Below are 25,488 nucleotides of genomic sequence, written 5' to 3' on the forward strand. Positions count from 1 at the left end.
TTCCAGAAGCTGAGGACACAGTGATGACCAAGACAAAGTCCCTACCCCTAGGGAGCGCCCATTCTCCAGCGGGAGCCAGGTACCAAACAACAAAGCAATTAATTAAACTGTGATTTGAGGTGGTCATAAGTAACATAAAGAACAAGAGAGCAGAGTAAGGCCGACAGGGAACTATTTCAGCGGGTGGTCAGAGAAGGCCTGCTGTGCAGGTGACACGTGACCAGATACCTGAAGGAGGGGAGGGAGGGAGCTGCGTGAAGCTCTGATGGGAGGGAGAGCATCCCAGCAGAGGGACTAGCGGGGACAAGGGCTGGGAGCAGGGCGATCTCACCAAGCAGGAGCTGTGCTGGTGAGGGGTGAGGCTGAGAGGTGGCGAGCGCCCCATCACAGAGGCCTGGTGAGCCATGCTGAGGAGTTTCATTTTGACTCCACATGAGACGGGAAGCCGTTGGCGGGAGAGGGAGATGATCTGACTTAGGGTCTACTAATGTAGAAACACAAGCAAAGAATATGAGCGTGCAGAATAAACAGGGGTTAATCCATGTGGCAGCCCTGTTATTAGTGGCAAAAACACAAACACATGCAAACAAATCTGACAACACCCTGAATGTCCACCAATCAGTAGTGAAAGGGCTGAACTATTATACATCTGTTTCTTAGAATTTTATGTAGGTATTAAAAGAATGAGTTAGAGCTATTTCTAACTTTGACCCAGAAGAAGTTAAATGGAAATCAAAAAGAGAAGTGTGCAATTTATACACACACACACACACATATACACATACCTATATATATTTCAGGCTCCCATTTTTTATAAAAACAAATGTCACCAACAACCAAACCCCTACAATACATGTCTGCACCTGAGTACAAATGCAGATGGAGACCCACTATGATGTTGGTTGCTCTGGGGTAGGAGGCTTGGTGGGGAGTTGGGGAGAGAGGAGATAAGCTACTGATCTTAAATACATTTGTACACAAATCTAAATTTTATGAGTCAATGGTCACAGCAAAGTGTGTAAATGCTATGATTTTGGAAAAGGAACTTAAAGATTTCAACAAATCATTCTGGGATTGTGGGGAACCTTCATAAAATAGGTAGCATTAAAAGTTGATCTTGAAGAGCAAAATTGTCACAGCCAGGAAAGAGTGAAGAAAAGAGGAAGAACACGGCAAGCTGAGGGCAAAGCATGGAAGGTTTTTGTACCTGGTGCTGATGGACTGATACTTTTGACCAACCTTCTGATGGCAGCTGGCACTCAGGGTGGAGGCAGGCAGAGAGGTTCATGAGTTCTTGAGACAATCCGAAACGGAGTTAGGGTTTCAAGGAAGGACGGTAGCAGGGGAAGTGTTCAAAAGGTGATGAGGGGGCTTCCCTGGTGGCGCAGTGGTTAAGAATCTGCCTGCCAATGCAGGGGACACGGGTTCGAGCCCTGGTCCCGGAAGATCCCACATGCCGCGGAGCGACTAAGCCCGTGCGCCACAACTACTGAGCCTGCACTCTAGAGCCCGTGAGCCGCAACTACTGAAGCCTGTGTGCCACAACTACTGAAGCCCACGTGCCTAGAGCCCGTGCTCCACAACAAGTGAAGACACCGCAATGAGAAGCCCGTGCACTGCAATGAAGAGTAGCCCCCACTCGCCGCAACTAGAGAAAGCCCGCGTGCAGCAACGAAGACCCAACGCAGCCAAAAATAAATAAATAAATTTATTTTTTTTAAAAGGTGATGAGGATGCAGATGTTACAGATTTGGTGCCTGGTTATTTGGAAATGGGGGTGAGAGAAAGTGGTGGGTAGAAAATAATTAACTCCAAGCTTCCTAGGCTAATGAATGGGTAGGTATCATGAAACAACATTATGAATCCAAAAAGGAGAAGCCATTTTGGAGGGGGATGTGAAAAAATGGGCCCAGCACTGGATGAATTGAGCCTGTACTGAACATTCATGTACCAACCGGCAGTTAGAAATGAGAATTGGAGAAATCCTGGCATTAGGGGTTGGGAGTCCTCTCCACAGAAGTGAGAGCTAAACTCAAAGAATGGAGTGAATAAAGACGGAAAAGCAAAATTCTGGGGACAAAACTTAGGGAGAAGCCTCTATTCGTGTGGCCAAGAGGTAGGAGAAAAACCAGGACAGGACGAGTTTGTGGGTGCAAGGGAGGAAATGGTTTCAGAAACAGACAGTGGCCAAGGGCATCAAATTTGGTACGCCAAGTAGGGGAAGGTCTCAGGGAAGATGACGTAGTTATCCATGAAGAGAAAACAGAAAAGGACAGGGCATTCTTAGGATAGACCAGACCTTAGGATATATGAAGTGTGACTAAATGAAGTCAGACAATAGGGGGTTTAAGGCCACATAGACGAGAGATGGCTGTGGAGTATGGGCCTTGATGCCAGCTTTGAACAAGGGAGAGAGAGAATGAACAGAACATGGATGAAAAATCCAGATGAGATTGGAGACGGAAAAGAGAGAAGTTGAGACGGGATGCAGAAATGGTCTCCATCTTTTCTGGACAGGAACTGAGAACATCTGCTGATGAGGGGACTGGGAATTCCTTTAGGAACATTAATACAATGGGAAACACTTGAAACTGACTGTGGTAGGTTTAGCAAGGTTTTAACTTGGGATGAAAGGATTATGGGACAGTCTTGAGGGTCCAGCTGAGGTTGGAATGGTTGTGTTTGTGGTGGAACACATTGTGCTGTAAGGCACTTTTCTGTAGCGACCCCCAGCAGCTAGCCTGAGAAGCGAGGCACATCACGTCAGGTTGACCTGAGGCTGCGACTGGAGATAATGAGTGGGCAAGGGCCCTGGGATGAGGGATTAATGAGGGATTAATCTAAATCGGGAGGGATTTAGATTAATTAAATCGGGAGGGATGAGGGATTAATCTAAATCGGTAAATTCAAAGCTAATATCCAGCAACCAGCCCGAATGTGGAGGTAAGCAAGGAAGGAAGGGCTGAGATCCTAGAGGTCTCTAGGTAAATGTGGTGCCAGGAAGAGGGCACAAGAGGGAGGCGGTACTGGGGACTCTGATCCACAGGGAAATGTCACAGCTGGAGATATTGAAAATATAGCAGCTCTTGCTTAGGACAAAGTCCAAGAAATGGGTTTCTACAAAGGGGAGAAGAAAAGGAAATCTAAGACTATTTCTAAAATGGTTTCAATATCACCGAATCTCTTTCGACCAATAAGTTTCAAGATCTTGAAAAAATGTAATGCAGCTTTGAAATGGACTTAAAGATGCATAAAAAGAACAATTACAAATACTTATGGGTAGACATAAGAAAGACTAAAAAATGGCCCAGTATGATTTGAGTTGTATAAGCAGCCTGTTTTAACATGCTGATTGCCCTAACTGTAGATGACAAGTAAGTTATACAGGGAGGCCCAGTACCTAAGAGGCGAATCATATCACCCAGCTCTGCCAGGACTCACCTCTCCCACCATGTGTTTTATGCGAGCAGCACGAGCTAATTCTGTTGGAGCAAAAGCCAAAATGTCACATAAGGGCTCTTTCCAGCTTCCCAGTGTCTCCTGAGAGTACATGGGTCTTGAAGTACGCAATGAGCAAGCCAAATCAGGTTAGAGATATTACAGAGATGTTACAAGGAGAATCTGGCAGGCAGCCATCTCGGCTTTGTTTCAACTGATGTCCATAAGAACACAGGCTAAGAAAATAGTAGCACAACGTCTGGTGCTTGAGATCTGACAGCATGCAACATGTTTATGGCATACATTAGGCCACAAACTTCAGTCTGGGGCCGGGGCACACAGCAGAACCTCAGATCTAGTGGGCAGAGGGAAATAGGAAAGCATGTCCTGTACTGTAATAAATGATTGCTCTCAAAAGACCACAACAGGGCTTCCCTGGTGGCGCAGTGGTTGAGAGTCCGCCTGCCGATGCAGGGGACGTGGGTTCGTGCCCCGGTCCGGGAGGATCCCACATGCCGCAGAGAGGCTGGGCCCGTGAGCCATGGCCGCTGGGCCTGCGCGTCCGGAGCCTGTGCTCCACAACGGGAGAGGCCACAGCAGTGAGAGGCCTGCGTACCGCAAAAAAAAAAAAAAAAAAAAAAAGACCACAACAGGTGGTTTCATGAAAAAAAAAATCCACTGCTTTCAGATTAAAAAAAAAGTCAGATGCTTCAGGCTTGTTTGTATAAAATAAATAGAAGGGCAGTACACACTTGGCCAATTACAGCCTTTTTTATGAGGCCATGACTGACTATAATGTGGCAAAAATAAGTCCAACTGAAATAGCAAGAGTGAGGGTTTGGGGGAATTAGGTGAGGTTTGGGAGTGGGAATGAAAGAAAGAGGAAGAAAGCTTTCATTAAGTAGTTCAGATTCTGGTAGGAGAATTTTTTTAAAAAAAGCATCCAGACTAATTTTATTTTCATTCAAAACACTCTTATTTAGTATATTTTTCCTTTACGTCTTGAACACATTTTTAATGACTGCTTTTAAGTCTTTGTTTCCTAAATCTAACACCTGAGCCATCTCAGGGAGGGTGTCTATTGACTGCTTTTTTTTTTTTCACGCTGAAGAGTAAGACTTTCCTAAGCCTTTCATGTCTAGTAATTTTTTATTGTGTATTAGACATTGTATATCTGATTAATTTCTGTGAAGACTATTGATTTTTGTTCCAGCAGGCAGTTCAGTTTCAGGCTGATCATGTTGAACGTGTGTAGGCCTACATTTATGGTTTATTAAGGCCAATCTGTGAAAGCCCAAAGTGTTTCCCAAGACCTTCTAACTTGTCAGCACTCACCTCCAAACTGTCTCCTCTGAAAAACTTATGGAGTCTTGGTTTTAGGAGCTGTTAGGCTATCTCTAGAGCAGGCCACACTCTAGAACAAAGTGCTTATCTCTAATTTGAGTCTTTCTGGTACCTCAGTTGGAAGATTAGGGTATTAACAGGTTGTTGTTTCCACGCTGGCTGGGCTAGAATGCAATGCCTACCAGTACTGCTTGACCTCTGGTCTTGCTGTTCCATCCTTACCCCTGTAGCTGCTGCTCTTTGGTAAGACTCACAGACTTACCCTGAACATGTCCACTCTCAGCCATGGACTCATGAAGGACCTTCATACAGACCTTTATGGTCCCTTTCTGCACAGATCTCTCATCTCCAGTCTCCCTGTGTTGCAGATTCCAGCAGCTTTAGTTGCCCTAACTCTGACCCCTCTCTCTTTGGGTTCTAGCTCACTCGACTGCAGTAAGGAAACTGTCCTGTCAGTGAGCCAGATGACCACAGGGCTCACCTCCTAAGTCTCCTTTACCTCAGGGATCATCTGGTACTGCCTATTGTCCAGAGCTTGAAAACCACTGTCTCATCCATCTGTCCAGTTGTTTATGGTGGGGGAATTGGCAATGGCCACTGTTTAGCATACTTTATGCTGCATTCCATGTGAATACTGAATAAAAGTTGTACCCCACTCCATTTTTATCACATAGCCCTCTCAGTGCACATAGGAAGTAGAGGCTCCTGGTGTCTCAGAGAAGTGTCCCTAGAATCAATGATTTATTCACTCTCTCATTCACTCATATGAAAATTCGTACTCACTCATTTCCTCATTCAATAAACATTTATTGAGAGTCTACTAAGTGCCAGATACCGTTCTGGGGGCTGGGGACACAGTCGTGGGAGATAGAAAGTATCCCTGCCTTCGTGGAGCTTCTTTCCTGGTAGGAACTGTTCTGGCCTGGCTCCAAAGCAATGCTTCCTCTGCAGTTGTTCCTCTAATTACTGACTTGATAGAGAAAAGAAGACTTAGCATGAGCAGAATATAAAGAATAATAAAAGACCTATTACTTATACAACACTTCCTATGTCCCAGGCACTGACCGCTATGTGTGCTTTGTCCACACTGATTTAATACCCACTGTTAGGAAGGTATTATTATCATTACAGTTGAGGAAACAGAGGCTGAGACTTGTCGATTTGCTCACATAGCTCACGCATAGCAGAGACAGCACTTAAACCTAAGCAGTCTGACTCCTGCTCGCATGCTCTTCACCACTGCATTGCTCTAGTCCTTAGAGAGAGAAGAGAATGACATTGGAGATGGGCAGGAAGAAACAGGGATCATTTCTAAACAAACAAAAAAAGTTTATTTATTTATTGTTTTTTTTAATTTTTTTTATTCAGCACGTTCTTATTACTTGTCTATTTTATACATATTAGTGTATATATGTCAATCCCAACCTCCTAATTCACCTCCCCCTGCACTGCTTTCCCCCCTTGGTGTCCATGTTTGTTCTCTACATCTGTGCCTCTATTTCTGCCCTGCAAACCGGTTCATCTGTACCATTTTTCTAGGGTCCACATATATGCGTTAATATATGATATTTGTTTTTCTCTTCCTGACTTACTTCACTCTGTATGACAGTCTCTAGATCCATCCACGTCTCTACAAATGACCCAATTTCATTCCTTTTTATGGCTGAGTAATATTCCATTGTATATATGTATCACATCTTCTTTATCCATTAGTCTGTCGATGGGCATTTAGGTTGCTTCCATGACCTGGCTATTGTAAATAGTGCTGCAATGAACACTGGGGTGCATGCGTCTTTTTGAATTACCGTTTTCTCTGGGTATGTGCCCAGTAGTGGGATTGCTGGGTCATATGGTAATTCTATTTTTAGTTTTTTAAGGAACCTCCATACTGTTCTCCATAGTGGCTGTATCAATTTACATTCCCACCAATAGTTCAAGAGGGTTCCCTTTTCTCCACACCCTCTCCAGCATTTGTTGTTTGTAGATTTTCTGATGATGCCCATTCTAACTGGTGTGAGGTGATACCTCATTGTAGTTTTAATTTGCCTTTCTCTAATAATTAGTGATGCTGAGCAGCTTTTCATGTGCTTCTTGGCCATCTGTATGTCTAAAAAGCTTTATTTTTAACAGAAACCACCTAGGTGTCTGGGCAGGTTGAGAGAAGCAAATGGATCACTATTCAAACAGGCACAGAGTAGAAGTTGATGGAGTTGGCGTATAAGGGCAGAATTTTGTCCTTGTTCTTCCCAGTTGAACAGGAGGGAAATGGTAGTGTTCTGCATTTTGAATCAGAAAAAGATGAGCAGGCTGTCCTGAATAAAAGGCTTCATGGTTCCTTGGGGAAGTTGAGGATGTAAGTGGAAGTGACTGAATTCTAGCAGCCCCCAACTAGCAGAACTAGTCCCATCAGATGCTTCAAGAAAAAGTGCTCTGGGATCAGGTACATATGAAAATTATACTATCTCTCTTGGAGACTTAAAATGCATATCAGCATAGGAGAGGATCTGATTAAATCCTGTGGTAAAGAAACCCATGTTATTTCACTCCAGATTTCCTCAAATCAATTGACCACAGAACTATTTGGGAATAAATGAGTTTTGTCTGTGTGTGTGTGTGTGTGCGTGTGTGTGTGTGTGTGTGTGTGTGTGTGTGTGTGTGTGTGTGACAGAGGGACAGAGGGAGAGGAGAGCTGGCAAACATCCATTGGAATTACTATTCTAGGGACTAGAATTTGCTGTTTAATAGCAAACACTAAGCAAATTCATTTTTAGAGGAGGTCATACCTAACTACTATTATGCCAAGTGGTGCAGGGAGTCTTACAAAGAGAATTCTAGTAGAGCTGTAGTTTAGGAATGAGAGAATATTACATGTTTATTAGGTAGTAAATGACAAGAATTGAGTGCAGGAAGGTACCCATTTGTGCCTAGTCATGATATTCCTTTATAGTTTACACCAAAATTATATACACATTTAAAAAATTAAAAGTTAATTTGGAAAATTCAATTATTTTAATACAAACATTTTGTAAAGAAAATAGTGTAATTAACAGCTATAGTCATGTCTATTATCATGTCTTTAAGTTATCCCAATTACCCATTTCTGGGGAGTCACAAGTTATTAATAAGCTATCTTGTCACCTCGAGGCAGCTACCTGGACTGTATAACAATAACTTGAAGGAAATACCCAGATGCAGCCCAGCGCTTCTCATCAACCTTTCTAAGGAGATGCCTGACTTCACCCCGCAGCGCACCTATCACCTGCCTACTGGTGAGAGGTGGTTGGTGGACATCCTTCCCCACTCTAGCTGAAGCCTGCTACGCTAGGTTGTGCCCTGCACGCTCAAGCCAGTTTCCTAGCAGCAATACATCACTTAGGAGCTCCTGGTCACCTTTCTCATAGCAATTTTTTTGCTTCTGCTGTCTCCTACTGTTTAATTTTATTAGGTTGTTACCCTCCAATTATCTACAGCACGGTAATTACTCTCATCTTTATGTCCTTCTGCATCCCCTCTGCCCAGCTGTCCTACCCGATTTTTTCATCATTAGTTTTCCACATTCTCCTCTTACTTTTCTAAGCTAGTACTTTACTCTCTGATATCCCAACAAGGCAGCCTGTAGAGCGATTAGAAACACAGGTTCTGGAGCCTAACTGTGCAGGTCTGAACCCAATACTCCACTTCCTACCAGCCGGGGACCTAGGGCAAGTTACTTAACGTCTCTGAGTCTCAACTTCTGAACCTGTAAAATGAAGATCATCACAGTACTTCTTTTATGTGGTCACTGTGAAGATTAAATGAAATAAGTAATGTGAAAAATGCTTAGCATAGAGCTCAAGACATAAAAAGAGTTATGTTTGCTCTCTCAGTATTATTTCTTCTATATTGTCTCCTCTATCCAAAATCTAGCTTTTCTTCTTGCCCTTTATACCTTTTTGCCAGGTGTATAAATATTATACAAACTAAGCAATTAAATTTCCTATTACATGAACTTGTCATTGTTTCTAACGTCACAAAATCAACAGAACTTCCTATCCTTAGAATCCATATCTATCTTTTTTCCCCTGGAACTACTCCTTCAACCCTCACTAATTCATTCAATCTCCCTCTTTCTCACTAAACTATTTTTATTTTAAAATTTGCTCAGGTGTTGTAACAGATGCGCTTTTAAAGGAATTAAAGGTTGTTCAACACATTATGTTCAAGAGTAAAGCAATTTAAGATAGGTATAAACAAAGGCTCTCTGATTTCCACGCAGTTCTTTTTTTTTTTAATCCAAAAAGCCAGCTCCATTTTAAGTACCTTAACTCTGCAATTTCAGTCAGTGTTATTGCCAAAGAAAGTTTCAACTCAATTTTGAGGTGCCCAAAAGAAAATCAGAGTTGCATAAACAGATATATGAGCAGAAAAATATTAATTCTTTTCCTGTCTTCACTGCTCAGCAAAGTTAAGATTTTATTTCCCCCTGAGGTTTAAGGGGAAAAAAAACCCTTATTTGTTCAATTTTTTTTTGAATAGTACTCTTTTCTGCAGTATTCAGGATATTGCCATCTAGCTGACTTTCTTTTATTATCTAAACTTTATTACTCTCTTCTTGCATGTTTACTGGCTTCATGTGAATTTCAGTATGTTTCCCTTATGGATCAAAGGCCCTTAAGACTCCTTTTTATCCCAATTTTTTTTTCTTTTCTTTTTTAATTGAAGTATAGTTGGTTCACAAAGTTGTGCTAGTTTCAGGTGTACAGCAAAGTGATTCAATTATACATATATATATGTTCTTTTTCAGATTCTTTTCCATTATAGGTTATTACAAGATATTTAATATAGTTCCCTATACTATACAGTAGGACCTTGTTGTTTATTTATTATATTTTATATATAATAGTGTGTATATATTAATCCCAAACTCCTAATTTATCCCTTCCCCCTCTTTCCCCTTTGGTAACCATAAGTTTGTTTTCTATGTCTGTGAGTCTATTTCTGTTTTATAAATAAGTTCACTTGTATCATTTTTTAAAGAAGCTACATATAAGTGATATTATATGATATGTCTTTCTCTGCCTGACTTATTTCACTTAATATGATAATCTCTAGGTTCATCCATGTTGCTGGCATTATTTTATTTTTATTTTTATTTTTTTTGCGGTACACGGGCCTCTCACTGTTGTGGCCTCTCCCGTTGCAGAGCACAGGCTCTGGACGCGCAGGCTCAGCGGCCATGGCTCATGGGCCCAGCCTCTCCGCGGCATGTGGGATCTTCCCGGACCGGGGCACGAACCCGCGTCCCCTGCATCAGGAGGCGGACTCTCAACCACTGCGCCACCAGGGAAGCCCTTATCTTTTACAGCTAATATACTGAGTAGTAACTGAGGGACATTTAGGTTGCTTCCATGTCTTGGCTATTATAAATAGCTCTGCTCTGAGCATTGGGATGCATGTATCTTTCTGAATTAGAGTTTGAATTAGAGTTTTCTCCAGATATATGCCCAGGAATGGGATTGCTGGATCATATGGTAACCCTATTTTTAGTTTTTAGGGAACCTCCATACTGTTGTATATAGTGGGTGCACCAATTTACATTCCCACCAACAGGGTAGGAGGGTCCCCTTTTCTCCACACCCTCTCCAGCATTTATTATTTATAGACTTTTCGATGATGGCCACTGTGACCGGTGTGAGGTGATACCTCATTGTAGTTTTGATTTGCATTTCTCTAATAATTAGCGATACTGAGCATCTTTTCATGTGCCTGTTAGCCATCTGTATGTCTTCTTTGGAGAAATGTTTATTAAGATCTTCTGCCCATTTTTTGATTGTGTTGTTTGGATTTTTGATATTAAGCTGTATGAACTGTTTGTATATTTTGGAAATTAATCCCTTGTTGGTCGCATAGTTTGCAAATATTTTCTCCCATTCCATAGGTTGTTGTTTCATTTTGTTCGTGGTTTCCTTTGCTGTGCAAAAGGTTTTAAGTTTAATTGGGTCCCATTTGTTTATTTTTGTTTTTATTTCTATTACTCTAGGAGACGGGTCCAAAAAAATATTGCTGCAATTTATGTCAAAGAGTGTTCTGCCTATGTTTTCCTCTAGGAGTTTTAGTGTATCCAGTCCCCTTAAGGCTCCTTTTAGCATTTTTTTCCCCTATGGCCAGACTTGGCTTCCTCCTTGCAGCTCTCCATTGCTCAGCTCTCTTTTCCACCTACGAGGTGTTTATTTATCACCTACACACCAATATCTAGAGTGTCTACCATGTGTTCAGTCCTGTTATGTATGCAGCACTGTCCACAGAGGGATCCCGAGTGAGAAGGGCTGTTAGTAACCTGGGCAACCTTCCATACACAGTCCTTCTCTTGACTTAAAGATCACGAATAAACATCTCAATCCCCTACATACGTCTGCTTCTCTTCCAGCTAGGACATGATATGGCGAATTCTTTATTGTCTCAGACCTCTAAATACAATATGTCCAGTTCAAGACACATCTTCTCCAGATCTAACTTCCAGCTTATAGCAAATAAAGGACACAGAGGAACCTGCCAAATGGCCTCTTGGAGAAAACCTAAAGGAAACCCAGAAGGCGGATGTATTCTGTGGGACGCTGGCCCTTCTCCTCAACAAGTCACTGTGCCAGATTAAAAGAAACTTGCGGGGCAAAACATCCAGGTGCAACATGATGTTCTGGATTGGATACTAGGTTAGACAAACAGCAATAATGGACTTGTTTAGATCACCTGGGGAAACCTGCATATGATAAGGGTATTAGATTAGATGCAAATGTACTGAAAAAGTAGAGATCAGTGACACAACTGAGCAGGCTGCAAAAGAGTATGTACAGCTTTGGGTTAAAAATTATATTGTTTTGTACGTATGTATATATGTATGTATGTATTTATTAACTAATTATTGAAGTACAGTTGCTACTATATAGTATTTTTTAAAAGTGATCTGAAAAAAGTGTGTTAAGGTATTACCAGTAGTGATATCTGGGTGGCGGGAATATGATGTTTTAATAAAAAACAATTTTTGGGGGGATTTTATTTTCTAATGTTCTACAATATACGGCTATAATAATAAAAGGTTATTTTTTTAAATGCTCATTTTCTTCCAGAAGACTCATCTCAGAAAGTCCACACCCAGAAGACTCATCTCAGAAAGTCCACACTCACTGATTACACCCTGCCTCTCTAGGGTTGAAGCACATCCTACTGCACAGTTTATACTAAACTATCACACTTGATTCAAGTTCTCTGGTGGGTTTTTTGTCTGTGGCCCTTGTCCCTATACTTCAACTTCACTAGAGTCCCAAATCACACTTGGCAGAATATTTCTTTCTTTAGTGAGTGTAATGTCTGTGTAATTAGTAGATCCCTGTTGCCAACATGGCTGACAATACACACAGGAAGAATGAATGTGAAAATCTCACGGACTCTCATCAGAATAAGGCTTAGTAATACACGCGTTTGTATATACATAGGTAACATATTTTACCAAAAATACAATAGCCACACTATTAAAAAGTCCTATTCAATACCATAATTGATCTATAAGACTATTTATCCTATTCCCCAATGTTACTAGGCTAATTCACATACATCTCTTTCACATAATTCTAATGTATACTTAAAGACTTTTCAAAACCTGTGCTAAACTCGGGAAACAACACAGGTTTTGTGAGAAATCCAGATAAGCACATACATCTTTATTTGTACTTGATGTGATTTTGAAGGTGTTCTACTTAAAACAGCCCCAAAATTATGGTTAATGAAAAACTAGATATTTTATCTCGCTTCCAGGAAAGGCTGATAAGTAGGAAACCCAAAGAAGATATGCAAATAGATGTTTATATTAATGAATCCTTTAAAAAACATGCTTCATAAAAGAACTTGAAGCTGAGCACAGTGACTCCAATTCAAAGCCTTCTCTAGACAAGATTTAAGTAAATTTTCTGAAAAGTCATTAAAATGAAACAGCACAGATCATTCATTCCCAGCTTTCCACCTCAGATCCTGAACCTCAGCTCTAGTACCAAGAAACCAGAAACACTCTTTGCCTTATATAAAAAGGGGACAGTCAATAGAAATTCAAGCACTGAATTACGAGCCGAGAATTTTTCATTCCCATTGAAAACTAGTTTCGCTTTTCCTTTGTCTTTTTCTCATGTGGGGGGGCGGGTGTTTTCCTAACATCAGTTGATTTCAGGTTCTCTTCAAAAATCCCTGTCTCCTTAATTATTTAAGTTGGATGAAACAACAAGTCCTCTTTTAGACCCGATATATTAAGTTCTAAACTGTTCTCTAAGATCGTGCTCGCACGTTCAGTTTCAGGAAAAACTCGTGTGACTCCACACAGATGGGTCAGTTGAGAATGTTTTTACTAAAAGGTGAACTGCTACTAAGTAACTTTGATATTAAATGATTTCAGTTTGTTATATCCTGATATATTCTGATATTCCAACAATGTTCTGAATTCATAAAGCACCTCTTCACCCCAGGGTTTAAAAGTTTCACTCAAACATAAATCCATTCATCTCCAAACTGCCCTATGAAGTCAAAAGAGTATATTCTAACTCTGCACGCAAACTACTTCCAGCATGAGCTTATAAATCAGTCATGTTTCGGCCTTATGAACAGAGAACTACAACCTGCCTCTCCCCATCACAGAAACAAGAAAATTCCATATAGAAGCTGATTTTAAATAATCTCCTATAAATAACTGAAGACTGAAAACATTTTTCCTACCCCGTTAAAAAGATACATTTAAAAAATAAACATGTGGCAGATATGAGGTTGCTATAAATTCTGAAAATGGCTTACCTATTGATGTAACTGAGGGCAACATAGGTTGGCTGCTGTAATTCTTGTTTTTCTAAAACACGTGGATCCGTATCTGAAATAAAAACACAATTATGATTTTTCAGCTTTCACATCAGAATATATGTGGCTACCTAACCTAAAGTAACAGAGGCTAAATGGAGAAAAAGATTAATTTAGTAGACCGCTTTTTAAAGACAACTCAGTCAGCAAAGCACCATCATTTGTTCATTCATTCATAAATAACAAGATATTGCATTACTTTTCAAGAGAATTCCAAACATCAACAGTGATAAAATGTCCATCTGTCACACAAACTCTTGCACAATCGCCCTCATAAATATTGGTTTTCACTGCTTACAGTTACAATGTTGGCATGGTTTTTGGTGGTTAATCGGCCTAAGAAAGAAAGGCTCTGTTAATTATGCTCACTTCAATGCTGGAACAAATTAGTTGCCATTGGAAAGCTTCATCAATCTGAAAATCTACTGAGTATTGTTCTTATTCACTGCATACTTTTCTGGGTTTGGATTCACATTCTAGAGGGCAACTCTTGTCCTTCTTAACTGTATGTTTATTATAACTTTTCTAGACTCTCAATCAGAAATTCTCATGCTGGTTCAGAATCCACAAACACCACATTCATCAGAGGGTTTTTCCCCCCTTGAAGAGAGAGAATTCAACACCGGAGCAAACTTCCCTAACAGTGCTTCTCCAACACAGCACCAAAAAATGCACTTGTAACAACTAGAAATATATTCAAACTTCTCATGTAGAGAAATGATTGTGCTAAGTATATGCAAAAACAATGTTTCTATAGTAAGACTATAAAGAAACGTGAACACATTTTTGTTTTCTTAGAAAAAGGTTCAGACATTTCACACAGATTTCATTACAACCTCGTTTAAAACCATCTCATTATTAGAACTCTTCCAGCTGCACTTGGCAATAACACCTTCTTTGATGTAATGACAGATATCGTTTCAAGCACCTTGGTACAGAAAGTGTTTACTGCCCATGGTGGATGTAAGATACCCATGCTAACTCCAAAGTGCGTTAACAGGTGATGGGGGTAGGGGGTACAGACACAGTGGCATAGAGCACAGGTGGCAAAAAATGACAGCATCAAAATCAATTTACAATGCTTTCCACTCCCAGACTAAAACTGGACAGTAGTGGCGATTTTTTTATTGGTGTTATAGTTAAGAATCTCATGTTCACTTTATTATTTTTCCTATGCCAAGAATTTCAGGGACACACTATTCAGAAATCCTGCTTCCTGGGTCGTTGCCATCGCAAGCCATGAAAGCCAAATTCTGAAACAAGAGACAAAGGTTCTCTGAATGGCTCCATCACATTGGGTCTCGAGGTTTTGGCAGCGCAAGTGAGAACAGATCAGTAACTCAGCATTTCCTCTGCCTCCTATGATGATTACATATGCACCTGAGGCTGTTTGTATTGATAGATCCCTGGCCTCCAGAAACACTGTTTTCTTTGTTCCACCATCTTCCATAACCTAGGCTAGATTTATGCTCACATACCCTCAAATTATGAGTGGTGACATGGACTTCCAGAAGCTTCCAAATGCCTTTCCATAACAACAACAACAAAACCATCTGGAAGCACCTCAGGCAGGATTCTCCTGTTTTTCTAGAATGCAGACCCCGGTAACTGACAAGAAAGTAGAACTTCCAGACACATGTCCACCAGGCCTGAGACATCTCTTTCAGATTAAATGTTTCCTTGGGCAACCTTTAGAGCATCCATGAAAGCTTCGTGTTCTTAAAACGAAATTAGGTACTTGGTGCCCACAAATCAGGAGAAGCCTGCACAAGTGCTACCAGAGGAAAAGCATCAGGGCTGGTCGCGAATAGACATCAGCTCCGTCACCCGCTTCCTGGCTGACTGGCGTGCAATGATCATGACTCACCATTTTATGGATTTAATTATACTGTGGAGCACTTCGCATTCAGTAAAAGTATAATAGCCGCCTTCATTATTTCTCCCTCCCTGACCAAAAAGTAACTGTCTGATGCTAAAAACTCTACAGGAGAGGACTGGAGTGACAAGGGCCTCGGGTGTTCACAGCAGGACGATGACGTCCTCCTCATGAAGATGGAACGTCATTAGCAGAATGAACTGGAGAGAGTAACACTGTTCATTGGAAATTACTGACTACAACAAGAAGAACTTCTTTAAGCCACGTGCCACACCACCGAGACAGTTTTTGCACAAGTCGCTACAATAAGAAATGTGATATGAAGTGCAGTGGCCATAGTGCACAATCTCCCAGATATTTCTCTGGCTTGTTTATGGCACTGATCAAAAGGTGAACCTGGAACGTTGGCTACCATTGCCCAGAGATAAAATCCACCTCAGTCAATGGTCTGTGGGATAGAAACGCTTGAATTTTTCATAGCCACACGATGTTCCTTAAACTGGCAACTGGCAAGAAAGTAAAGCATCCCATACTGCGGCTACCTACAGCCCCATACAGCAACGCTCTACCACTCTTATATCAAGAAGGGACAGGAAGATGAACCTAAAATTTCTCAGCAGGGCAGGGCACAGCCAAAAAAAACCCACTAAGAGTTGACTGTTTTCTGTCTCATATCACCCCTGGCACACTCACAGATTTCAGGCTGACTGAAGATAAAGGAATTCAAATATGAAAATGTATTTTAAGATACCCAAGCAATAAAAACCTATCAACTTCAAAGTTTCTAAAACATAGCACCCTCCACAGTAGACAGCAATGTGCTTCCTCTACCATTCCTAGTTCAGGGTAATAGCTTGAACACACAGTTCTATAGTAAGGACGAGACACAGAGTGGAAGCTTGTTGTAGCTCATCTGGTCCTACTGCCCTGTGGTTTTATAGAGTCAATTAAATGGCAAAAGGCTCAATGTCACAGCACCAGCTCCCATGACTTCTCAAGTAGTTAAGAGAGAAGCCAAGCAAACGGCAGAAATAAGGAAAGGACAGTCTTAAGACCCTTCTGGATAGGAACTAGAGTTAAACATGACGAAAGGAGGGCAAACAGCACACCTCGTTCAATCAGGGAGGCCTGTGTTCATCAGCTCTGCTGTCTCTAGTGTTGGGAACCGATGTCCACCAAGTGCCTGGATTTGGGACCTAGGTTGAGTCTTTTGTAGCGCTATCTTCAAGCTTCCAGGAAAACTCTATCAAGGTTGTTTGCTGGGTTAACAGAAGCTAACTGAGGGGCTCATGGGCTCTGGCTGTGCTTCAGCTAGTCTACATCGCTGGGATTTATATGCCTGTATTCATTTCCAATTTAAGAATGTCAGAAACCAGCCATACTACCTCTCAACAAGACTAATGAGGCCTCTATCAGCAACGAGCTATTTGAAGGCTGGGAGGCAGCAGTGAGGGGGAGACAGGATATCACGCCGCCCCTGCCCAAGAAGGCCTTCTTCAAATTCTATATCCTCCAAATGCTGGGCTCTTTGCTCTGTGCGGAGGGCAACAGTGGAAGGCCTGAGATGACGTGAGTGGGAAGGCAGCCCCGGAAGACCCTGGAGAGGAAAAGGCCCACCCAGCCAGATGAGGGATACTGAAAGTCTGGGATGGAAACACCACTTTTCTGTGGACTCACTTGGTAATAATTAATGGGCACAGTCTGTTCTCAGTCTTCCCCCCAACAACTGAACTCACAAAATCACAGAGTTTTAGTTTATTCAGCAGAGCCTTCCACAACATCCCTGGCTGAGCGCGTGCACCCCTCCTCCCTTCTCTGCATCACCTCATCCCCAGCACTGTCCCCGCACTTGTGTCACCATAGAGGCAGACGCTGGGCACATCCTTTCCCCTTCCCACATTGCTCAGAGATGAATCATCTCAATTTCTTTCCTCTCTGCAGCACTCAGCTCAGGGGCAGGCACGTAGGAGACGCATCATCATTATTAAATGGATACACTAATTTTATGATGAGAAAATGGAAGATTTGGGGTCAAACATGGCAGATTGATCAAAGGCGTTTTTTTCCTTCACCATCCAAGGCCCTACTAAAGGAAGAAATAAAGGAAGGAAAACCTCTCCAGGGATAGGAAAAAAAGGGGAGACATCAGCAGACAAGTGGTTTGGACCAGTGTTTTGGAAGATGGAAAACTCATACAGGAGTGACAAGTGACTCAGAAGAGTAGAGGAAGCTATAGTTTCAAGTGCCTGCAGTGGGGGAGATGCACGGGCCAGCAGGGGCACCCACTGGGTTCCCCTCCTGGCCCATGCTTCTAGCCCCGAGAGGCCCTGGACTTGGAGGGGCCAGGTGTTGCAAAAGGCAAGGGAGGGAAGGTTCAGGGCTGAAAACAGGAGAATTGTTTAAAAGGTTGATTATCTAGAGACACTGAACCAGGAAACCAAGCACAGCGAAGATAGAGGGGGAGTGGGGAGAAGACACGGCTGAAAACAAGGGGATTAGAGTGGAAATATACCGACTTCACTGTCCCAAGAACGCTGGCAGGCAGGCGGGAGGATTCCTCTCTGATTAAGCTAAGTGGGCGCAGAGACGAGATCACCAGATGCCGACATCTGGCAATTCCTTGATTAAGTGATTTCCCTGCAGATAAGTCTATGGTCAACGAGCTCCATCCATGCCTCTATCCAGAGCCTCCCATCAGGTTTTTATTGCCTCAGTGTCTTAAATAGGAGCCAAGAACAGTCAAGGAGTGATCATTAGACATTTGAGGGAAAGTCTTGAACGTGAAAGGAAGATATACCAAAACAAATAAATGGTGGGAGACAGGAGCAAAGGAGCAGACAAATTGAGGCTTAGAAAGTTAAGTGACATGCCTATTTACACATACCCAGTTAACAGCAGGGATAGGACCAGAAGCCCTGCGTCCTGAGTCCCATTAGGCCAGCATTTTGACCATTTAACGCGCATCCTCTGAAGTCAACTCATTGCTACCAACCAGTTGCAACACTGGCCTCCATACAATCTTTATAGCTTTCTTAAAAGCCCAGCAAAGTTCTGTTGCAACTTTCACTCCGCTTTTAGGACTGAGTTTTGATGAACTGACAACTTTTAATTCACAGTTAGTTTACTTCAGCTGCTGAAATAAATATTTCTTGCCAGCAATGGTCCTTTCAAAAATAAAAATAAAAAATCCTACAATTGCACATAACTGGCCTTTGAATGGATCAACTTTTCCTTCGTTTATAGACACGTCATTTGAAACTTTTCCCAAGCCATAATTTCCATTACAGGGCAGTCAGTGCAAATTACAGTGAGATTCTTGCCTTTCCAAATTCAATGTGAAATCCAGATGCAGTTAAGTGGTGCTGTAAACTTTATGAGTTAAGTATCTAAAAGTCGGGGACATTGTGCAGTACAATAATGCCATCTATTATGAAAGCATTTATGTTCCCATTTGCAGCCTGAGTTTTCCTCCACAAGTGAATGAATAAACGTTATTCAACCAAGAACCGTTTGGACAATGTTCTAGGAGGCTGATTTATAAACAAACACAGCATACTGCAGCCTTTTCAGTTTCCGGCATGACCAGAGGGTTAAAGTTATTAGAAATAGACAGTTCTGACCAGATGCTTTCTAACTCTTCACTAACCCATCAAACTCCTAGGGTCATTGATGACTGCTTGAGAGTGGTAGCTATTTTTCCCCAAGTATAAGATGTGTAGCCTTATATGCATGACACTCTCAGTCTGCACTCTTCAGCCAAATTCTCTACCTTGTTACCTGGGACAAGAGAGACTGTCAGAGTCCATCGTGGCTGCCTGGTCTGCTTGTGCAGTGCACAACCTGTACATCTGTATATAGTGACCCTGAAGACTGGGGTGCTGGGGTTACACAACAATAAAATTCTTCCAAACAGGAATAAGGCCAAAACTTAGTCCCATCTGATCTTACAGGCATGTGTACATGTACACACAAATGGACGTGTCTGCTTTCCCCAGAAATGAACCTGATGATGGATCCAAGTAGCATGTGATACAAAAGACCGTAAAGGAGCTTCTATGTCACCGCTGCCCATGGAAAGAGCCTAAAAGCATGTATCTGGAAGAAAAGAGAGCTGCTGGTGGGTGAAGGTAAGTGACAAAAGAGAAGGCAGGGAAAATGAGGCTCTCGACGTCCTCTCTGCAAGGATGAAAGGGCAATGGCTGTTCATGAAAAGAGACCTTCAACTCCTTCTGCCTAAAATTGTTTGCCCAAGGAAATTCTACCCATCTTCCAAGGCGCTGGCCTATGCACTACCTCTACCATGTGTTATGCCACACATTTGCCAATCTGTCTTAACACCCCACCAAAATGGAAGCTCCTTAAGGGACCAGATTTTAGAAGCCACAAACCCTAAGTCCAGTGCTTCGTAAATAATCAGTGAACATATGCTGAACAAATAAATGAATGCCCTGGGCATGCATAACACAAAAGACATAAAGATAAGCATTCGGCTCAGACTCTTCAACTAGGAGAGTCAGACGGACAGGAGAGGAAAACAGACCCAAGTGTAAGTGACTGCCAGTACAGAGACACTTATAAGAAAAATATATACCAGTAAGCACAGATGTGCAGAAGGATAGAAAATGATGCAAAATTCAGAATAACGAGAGAGAGGGGCAGAAAGGGCTAATCTGGGAAGGATTTATTGATGAATAGGAACTGAGTTGGGTTTTGAAGGAAGGGACTTAGGCATAGGCAATGGTTCATAGGTGAGGTTAGGGATCTGAAAATGGAATGAAGTTTGAAACAGAAAGCGCAGGTGAGAAGTCTGTGGGGAAACGTGGGCTGCAGAGCCGATGTTCATTAGTTATAAAATATTTATAGAGATACTTTAAAACAGTTGCTCTGAACTGTGGGCGATTTTGCCCCCCCACCCCCAGCCCATCAGGATGTTTGCCAATATCTAGAGACAACTGGAAGGAGGATGCTACTGGCATCTAGTGGGTAGAGGCCAGGGATGCTGCTACACATCCTACAGTGCACACACAGGACAGCACCCCCCAGCCCCAACGAAAGAATTACTTGGCCGAAGATGCCAATGATGCAGATGTTGAGAAACCCCGTGTTAGAGCTCTATGAATATCATGAGGATGGAGCTATTGCTTCTAGATGATCATCTCTGTTATTTTCCGTGGTCTAAATCAAACGGCTGGTCAGGAGGCTACAGAAGACACAAGACGTTGTTTGGACTTACAAGAGCTCAGACTTTCTTCGTGGAGACAAAGATACTGAGTTCATTTCAAGAAAGACACACTGCACTCTTGTCATGCACTAGTTGCAAAAGGGAAATTCTAAGTCAGCAGATTCACAACTGAGCGAGAAAGACAACACAAGTCACAGTTAACAATAATCCAAGACAGACAGATCTGTGCCAACCTAGAGGACTACACTAGCTGCTGTAGAAACAAAACAGGATTCTCTGGGCGAATCAGAGAAACTTCTTGAAAGGAAATTTTACATGAGCTTTGAACTAAATCTCTAGTCAGAAAAGGTGAGAAAACGGTGAATCAGAATAGAAAACGGTCTGAGCATGAGCAGAGACAGGGGCAAGAAAGCCAGTGCGGCTGGAACTCTGCACGAAGAGTCTCACAATGCAGAGCAGGCCCACGTTCTGGAAGGCTTGAAATGTTCTCCAAGAGTTTGGACTTAACTCCGTGAACAATGGAGAGCCTCAGAAGGAGTAAACTGATACGGTCCATGTTTTAGAAAAATAACTGGTGGTGGTGGGGAGAATGGTGGGAAAAAGCTGGAATAAAGAAATATAAGGGAAAAAAAAAGAAATGTAAGATTTGGTGAAAGTAGAAATGGAAATACACTGTTTTTCTTGTGTTACAGATCTGAGGGCCTCATTACCAAAAGTAAGGAAGACACTAGAAAGTGAAAAGGGTTTGACAGGCAAGAAAAGGAGGTCTGCTTCTGATGTGTGGTAAGACATTTTGCAGAACCAAGAAGACTCAAAGGAAGAAGAGATAAAGGACTCAGGACACAGATAGGGACTGCAGCGCTGTAGATTCCCACCATAATGCCACGTTCCAGCAGGCACTGGAACCAGACCATGTCCCTCAAAACAAAACGACGATACAGCAAAAACCCGACCACTCTGAGTCAACACTTGGTTATCATATAACTCAGCCAATTCATTAGGAAGTACTGACTGAGGACCTAGTAGGCCTAATAAAATCCCAGCAGGGATAAAGAAAAGCCAGAGGTTGTACTGCATTTGAAACCAAGTAATAGGCAAATTTCACAAGGGAGTGAATATAAAAGATTGGGACAAAAAGAGAACTGAGTCAAAACGGACCCCGAGTTTAGTGTTTTAACTGATTTGGTACCCAAGACTCTAAGGCTCACTGCTGTAATCACCCTCCCATTGGAATCCCTGCTCCCACTTCTTGGTGATGCTAAGGATTAAATGCAACTCCACACCAGTCAAACTGCCTCTGTTCCATACTAGCTGTATGACTTCTTTACGTCTTAGTTTTTTTTTCATCTGTAAAATTCTGATAAAGATAGTACTTTTGAGTGAGCGCTGAAATGAGGATTAAATAAGCAATGTGTTAGGTGTGGCTACTAGTCGGTTCTTTAGCCCGTAGAATGTTTTGAAATCAAACTCTGTACTGTTGTGGATTATCTCCATTTTATAGTCAGTGGCATAATGATGCATAGATGATCTAAGAACTCATCATTCACATAATGTAGTGAGATTGCTGGCTACCATTGGGTAGTCATTTTCCCCTTCTTCCCCCATAATGCTTAGGAATATGGCTGTCTGGTATAAAGACTACATTTCCCAGCATTCCTTGAGCCAGGTGTAGCCCTGTGAAGAAGGCCTGGCCAATAGGATGTAAGGCTTCTGGGAAGCCTCTTTAAAGTCATGTGCCTTTGCTTGTGGTTATTTTTCCCTCCTGCATCTACTTTGGATATGATATAATCTACAGAAGTCATACATGGCTGAGCAACATGATAGAAGCCTGAATCCCTGATCCCATGAAGACCCACACCACTCTGAACCTGAACACCTCCAGACTTCTTGAAAGTGAAAGAAATAAACTCTTCCACTTAAGGCATGTGTTATGTAGGGTTTTTCAGTTGCATGAAACCAAACCAGATTTTAACAGACACATGAAACAACTGGAATGCTGGTTTATTTTGTTGGACTCAAAGTTCTAATCTGATGTCTTGCTTTGTTTTTTCAGATTCTTAAAAAAATTCTCTTTAACAATTTAATATGCCAGCTCATGGAAAGAAAATAAGAGTAAAATCACACGCACATCACCACACCATCTGTGGATCACTCTTAACCTGGGATAATTAAAGAATGGGAGAAAGAGGAGGAGGAAACCATCGTGTCAGATCATGGCTCCTTTGGTGGCTTTAGGACTTTCTCTAGAATTGGTTATTAACAGGCAATAATGAAGCAAATTGCACATGCATATTACTTCTGAGTTATGAACAATGCAACCAGCAGTAACCTTTGAAGCTGTCAGGATCTTTTCAGGCAAGCAATTAAAGTGAAAAATGAGAGTGTGCACAACTTCCATCACCCAGTACTACATGTAATAACACCACCTACAACACTGACATAAGAGTGGGACTCAGTCTGAATATTTATTAATGCAGATCTGTTCCCATTTGTTCCTCTTTTTTTCCCTGTAACCCATTCCACCCCCACCTGCCAAATTTTTTTTTTCTTTAAAGGGCAGCTCTGACACCATGGATTTCATTCACCTGAAACCTCCATGCAGTGTGACATCTCTCCAATCTTCACCTAAAGAAATTTCCTTTGCTATCCCTTGACCAAAATATAAATTTAGGGCAAGCTTGGATTCTAGAGAAGAAAAAGTGGATATGGAAGTAAGCCCCAATCAGGACAACACAAAATCAAGATTAAAATAATTAACATACAGGAGGCCAAATATATGTCAAGTACTGTGTGCTAGGCACTGAAGGCCCCTCCCCCATCCTTCAAAGGTCCCAGTTCTCAAGTAGTCCAGACTCTGGAGGATCTGACCTACAGTGATCTGTAATAAAAATGATCTGGTGTAAAAAATATCTGATTTTCTGCCAAAGTGTAGATATCACTCCTTGCTTGCATATGTTTTGTGATTTAAGTACTTGGAAAGACTTAAAGAAATGGCAGGAATAGACACAGAGGTAAGCCACTTGGAACAGGCCTTTCCAAGCAGAGAAGAAAGCCGTGTTCTGAGTTCGAAGACGTGAGGCCAATGGGTCCTATAAGCAAGTCTGTCTCATTTGGTTTCAGTCATTTCTATGCCGCCAAATACCTAGAGACCAGTGCTTCTCAACCAGAACTGCTCACTAGTATCACCTGGGTAGCTGTAAAAAAATTCTGAGGCCTAAGACCCATCTCCAAAGATTCTAACATGCAACCAGAAGAGGGATGAAGATCTGGTTCGGAAAGTCATTAAACCAGTTTGCATTTTTCCCCAAGCTAAAAAGACAATTGTAAAACCGGAAATGATTTATTGAAAGTCATTTAAAAGCTTTATAAATAAATCCAACATCTAGTAAAACCTCTGAATTCAGACTTCACTTGAGGCTCAGGTCTTCACCACCCCCATCCCCCCACCCCAGCTTTTTGCTTTCTATAGAGAAAGTGCTAAGCTTAATGACTATGTAGACCATTAGTGTCTTCATGTATCTTTAAAAGCAAATCACAAACAACCAAATACCAGCGACCCTTGAATCGTGCGCAATTTTCATCCACTCAGTAAGGGTGCTCTGACAAAGACCTCTTACTGGGACATGCCCCCACCCCGCCCCCGCCAACCTTTTCCTTTTGGTCACCGATTTTCTTCACAGTATGTCCCTAAAATGGTAAGACTGCATCCCTCGAAGTCTTCCATGGCTCAGAATTTTCTGTCATTCAGATTGGCCCCAACCAGTGTGGTTTTCCTTGCTGTTATTATTCACCTCACTTAGAAATCAGCTCATAACCAAGCATATTCATTTTGCATTTTGGAAGCCAGTTAAGGATTTGGCAAAAGGAATCACCCTCATTACTTCTTGCCTCCCAGGAAGGCAGAATCATTGCTTTAAAAAGAAAAAAAGAAATAGCTGAACATCTGGAAGTGGAGTGACCTGACTGTTCTGCCTAAGAGCCATCAAACACAAGGGCACAAATCAGTTACAGTTCGCTGGGGTGGAGGGCTGATACGCAAAGCTCTGCCTGGCGGGCTCTGGGATGCCTCATGGCATCACCGTGCCCAGATGGCACGCAGGAACAGGGTGTGCAGGCTCACGGGCCACAAAGGTTATGCAGTTTTCGGGGATTTATTCCTCCCCGTTCTGTGTGGGTTGTGCACTCATTCTACTTGCTAATGAGGAGGGTCACATGCTGGGCTGTCCTCAGATCACTCTTGCTGATGGTGTGAATTTGGGCGTCTGGGAAGGCCCTGGCACCTGGCAGATGGCTCCTGGCATTCTTGGCTTCTATGGGAGAACTTCTGGGAAGCAACTCTAGACTTTCTGGGTTTGGTTTTTTTTTTTCTCTCCAAGGCTTTAATTTCTTTAGACAGGCAATATAATATTCATGGGCACAGTCTGCTACTTAACTCTGTGACTTGAGTAAGTTTCTCAGCCTAAGTCTCAGTTTTCTGATATAAAAGACAGTGATTCACAGTTCCTACACATTATGAGGTTATTATGAGGATTAAAAGAGACAAGCCATACAGAGCGTAGTGGCTGATACATGAAATACTTAATAAATCATACCTGTTATTATTACTGTAGGTAGTCAGGTCTGAAAGCATTTACTGTTTACATTGTCAGACCACATTTGTGAACAATCAACTGTTCTTAAGTAGCAATGACAACTGACAACAAAAATAGAATTACCATTACTCAGTGCCTACTATGAGTCCACGCAGAATAAGCTGCTTTCTATGTGTAATCCTCATGAA

At 42.0% G+C, this 25,488-nt stretch overlaps 1 protein-coding gene across 4 annotated transcripts in view; it reads right to left on the bottom strand.

Annotated features, from left to right (window-relative positions):
- JAZF1 (JAZF zinc finger 1) overlaps nucleotides 1-25,488 on the bottom strand; it is a 336,091-nt gene that overhangs the window by 137,905 nt on the left and 172,698 nt on the right. For all 4 annotated transcript variants that reach the window (XR_010945555.1, XM_067746591.1, XM_067746590.1 and 1 more), the window contains exon 2: nucleotides 13,591-13,663. Coding sequence is in view for 3 of the 4 variants with exons in the window: in XM_067746591.1 (XP_067602692.1) it covers nucleotides 13,591-13,663 (73 nt within the window). In the remaining variant the exon portion in view is untranslated. The remainder of the gene's footprint in view (nucleotides 1-13,590; nucleotides 13,664-25,488) is intronic.

This window comes from Pseudorca crassidens, chromosome 8 (genome assembly GCF_039906515.1).
Source record: "Pseudorca crassidens isolate mPseCra1 chromosome 8, mPseCra1.hap1, whole genome shotgun sequence".
NCBI classification, from domain to species: Eukaryota; Metazoa; Chordata; class Mammalia; order Artiodactyla; family Delphinidae; genus Pseudorca; species Pseudorca crassidens.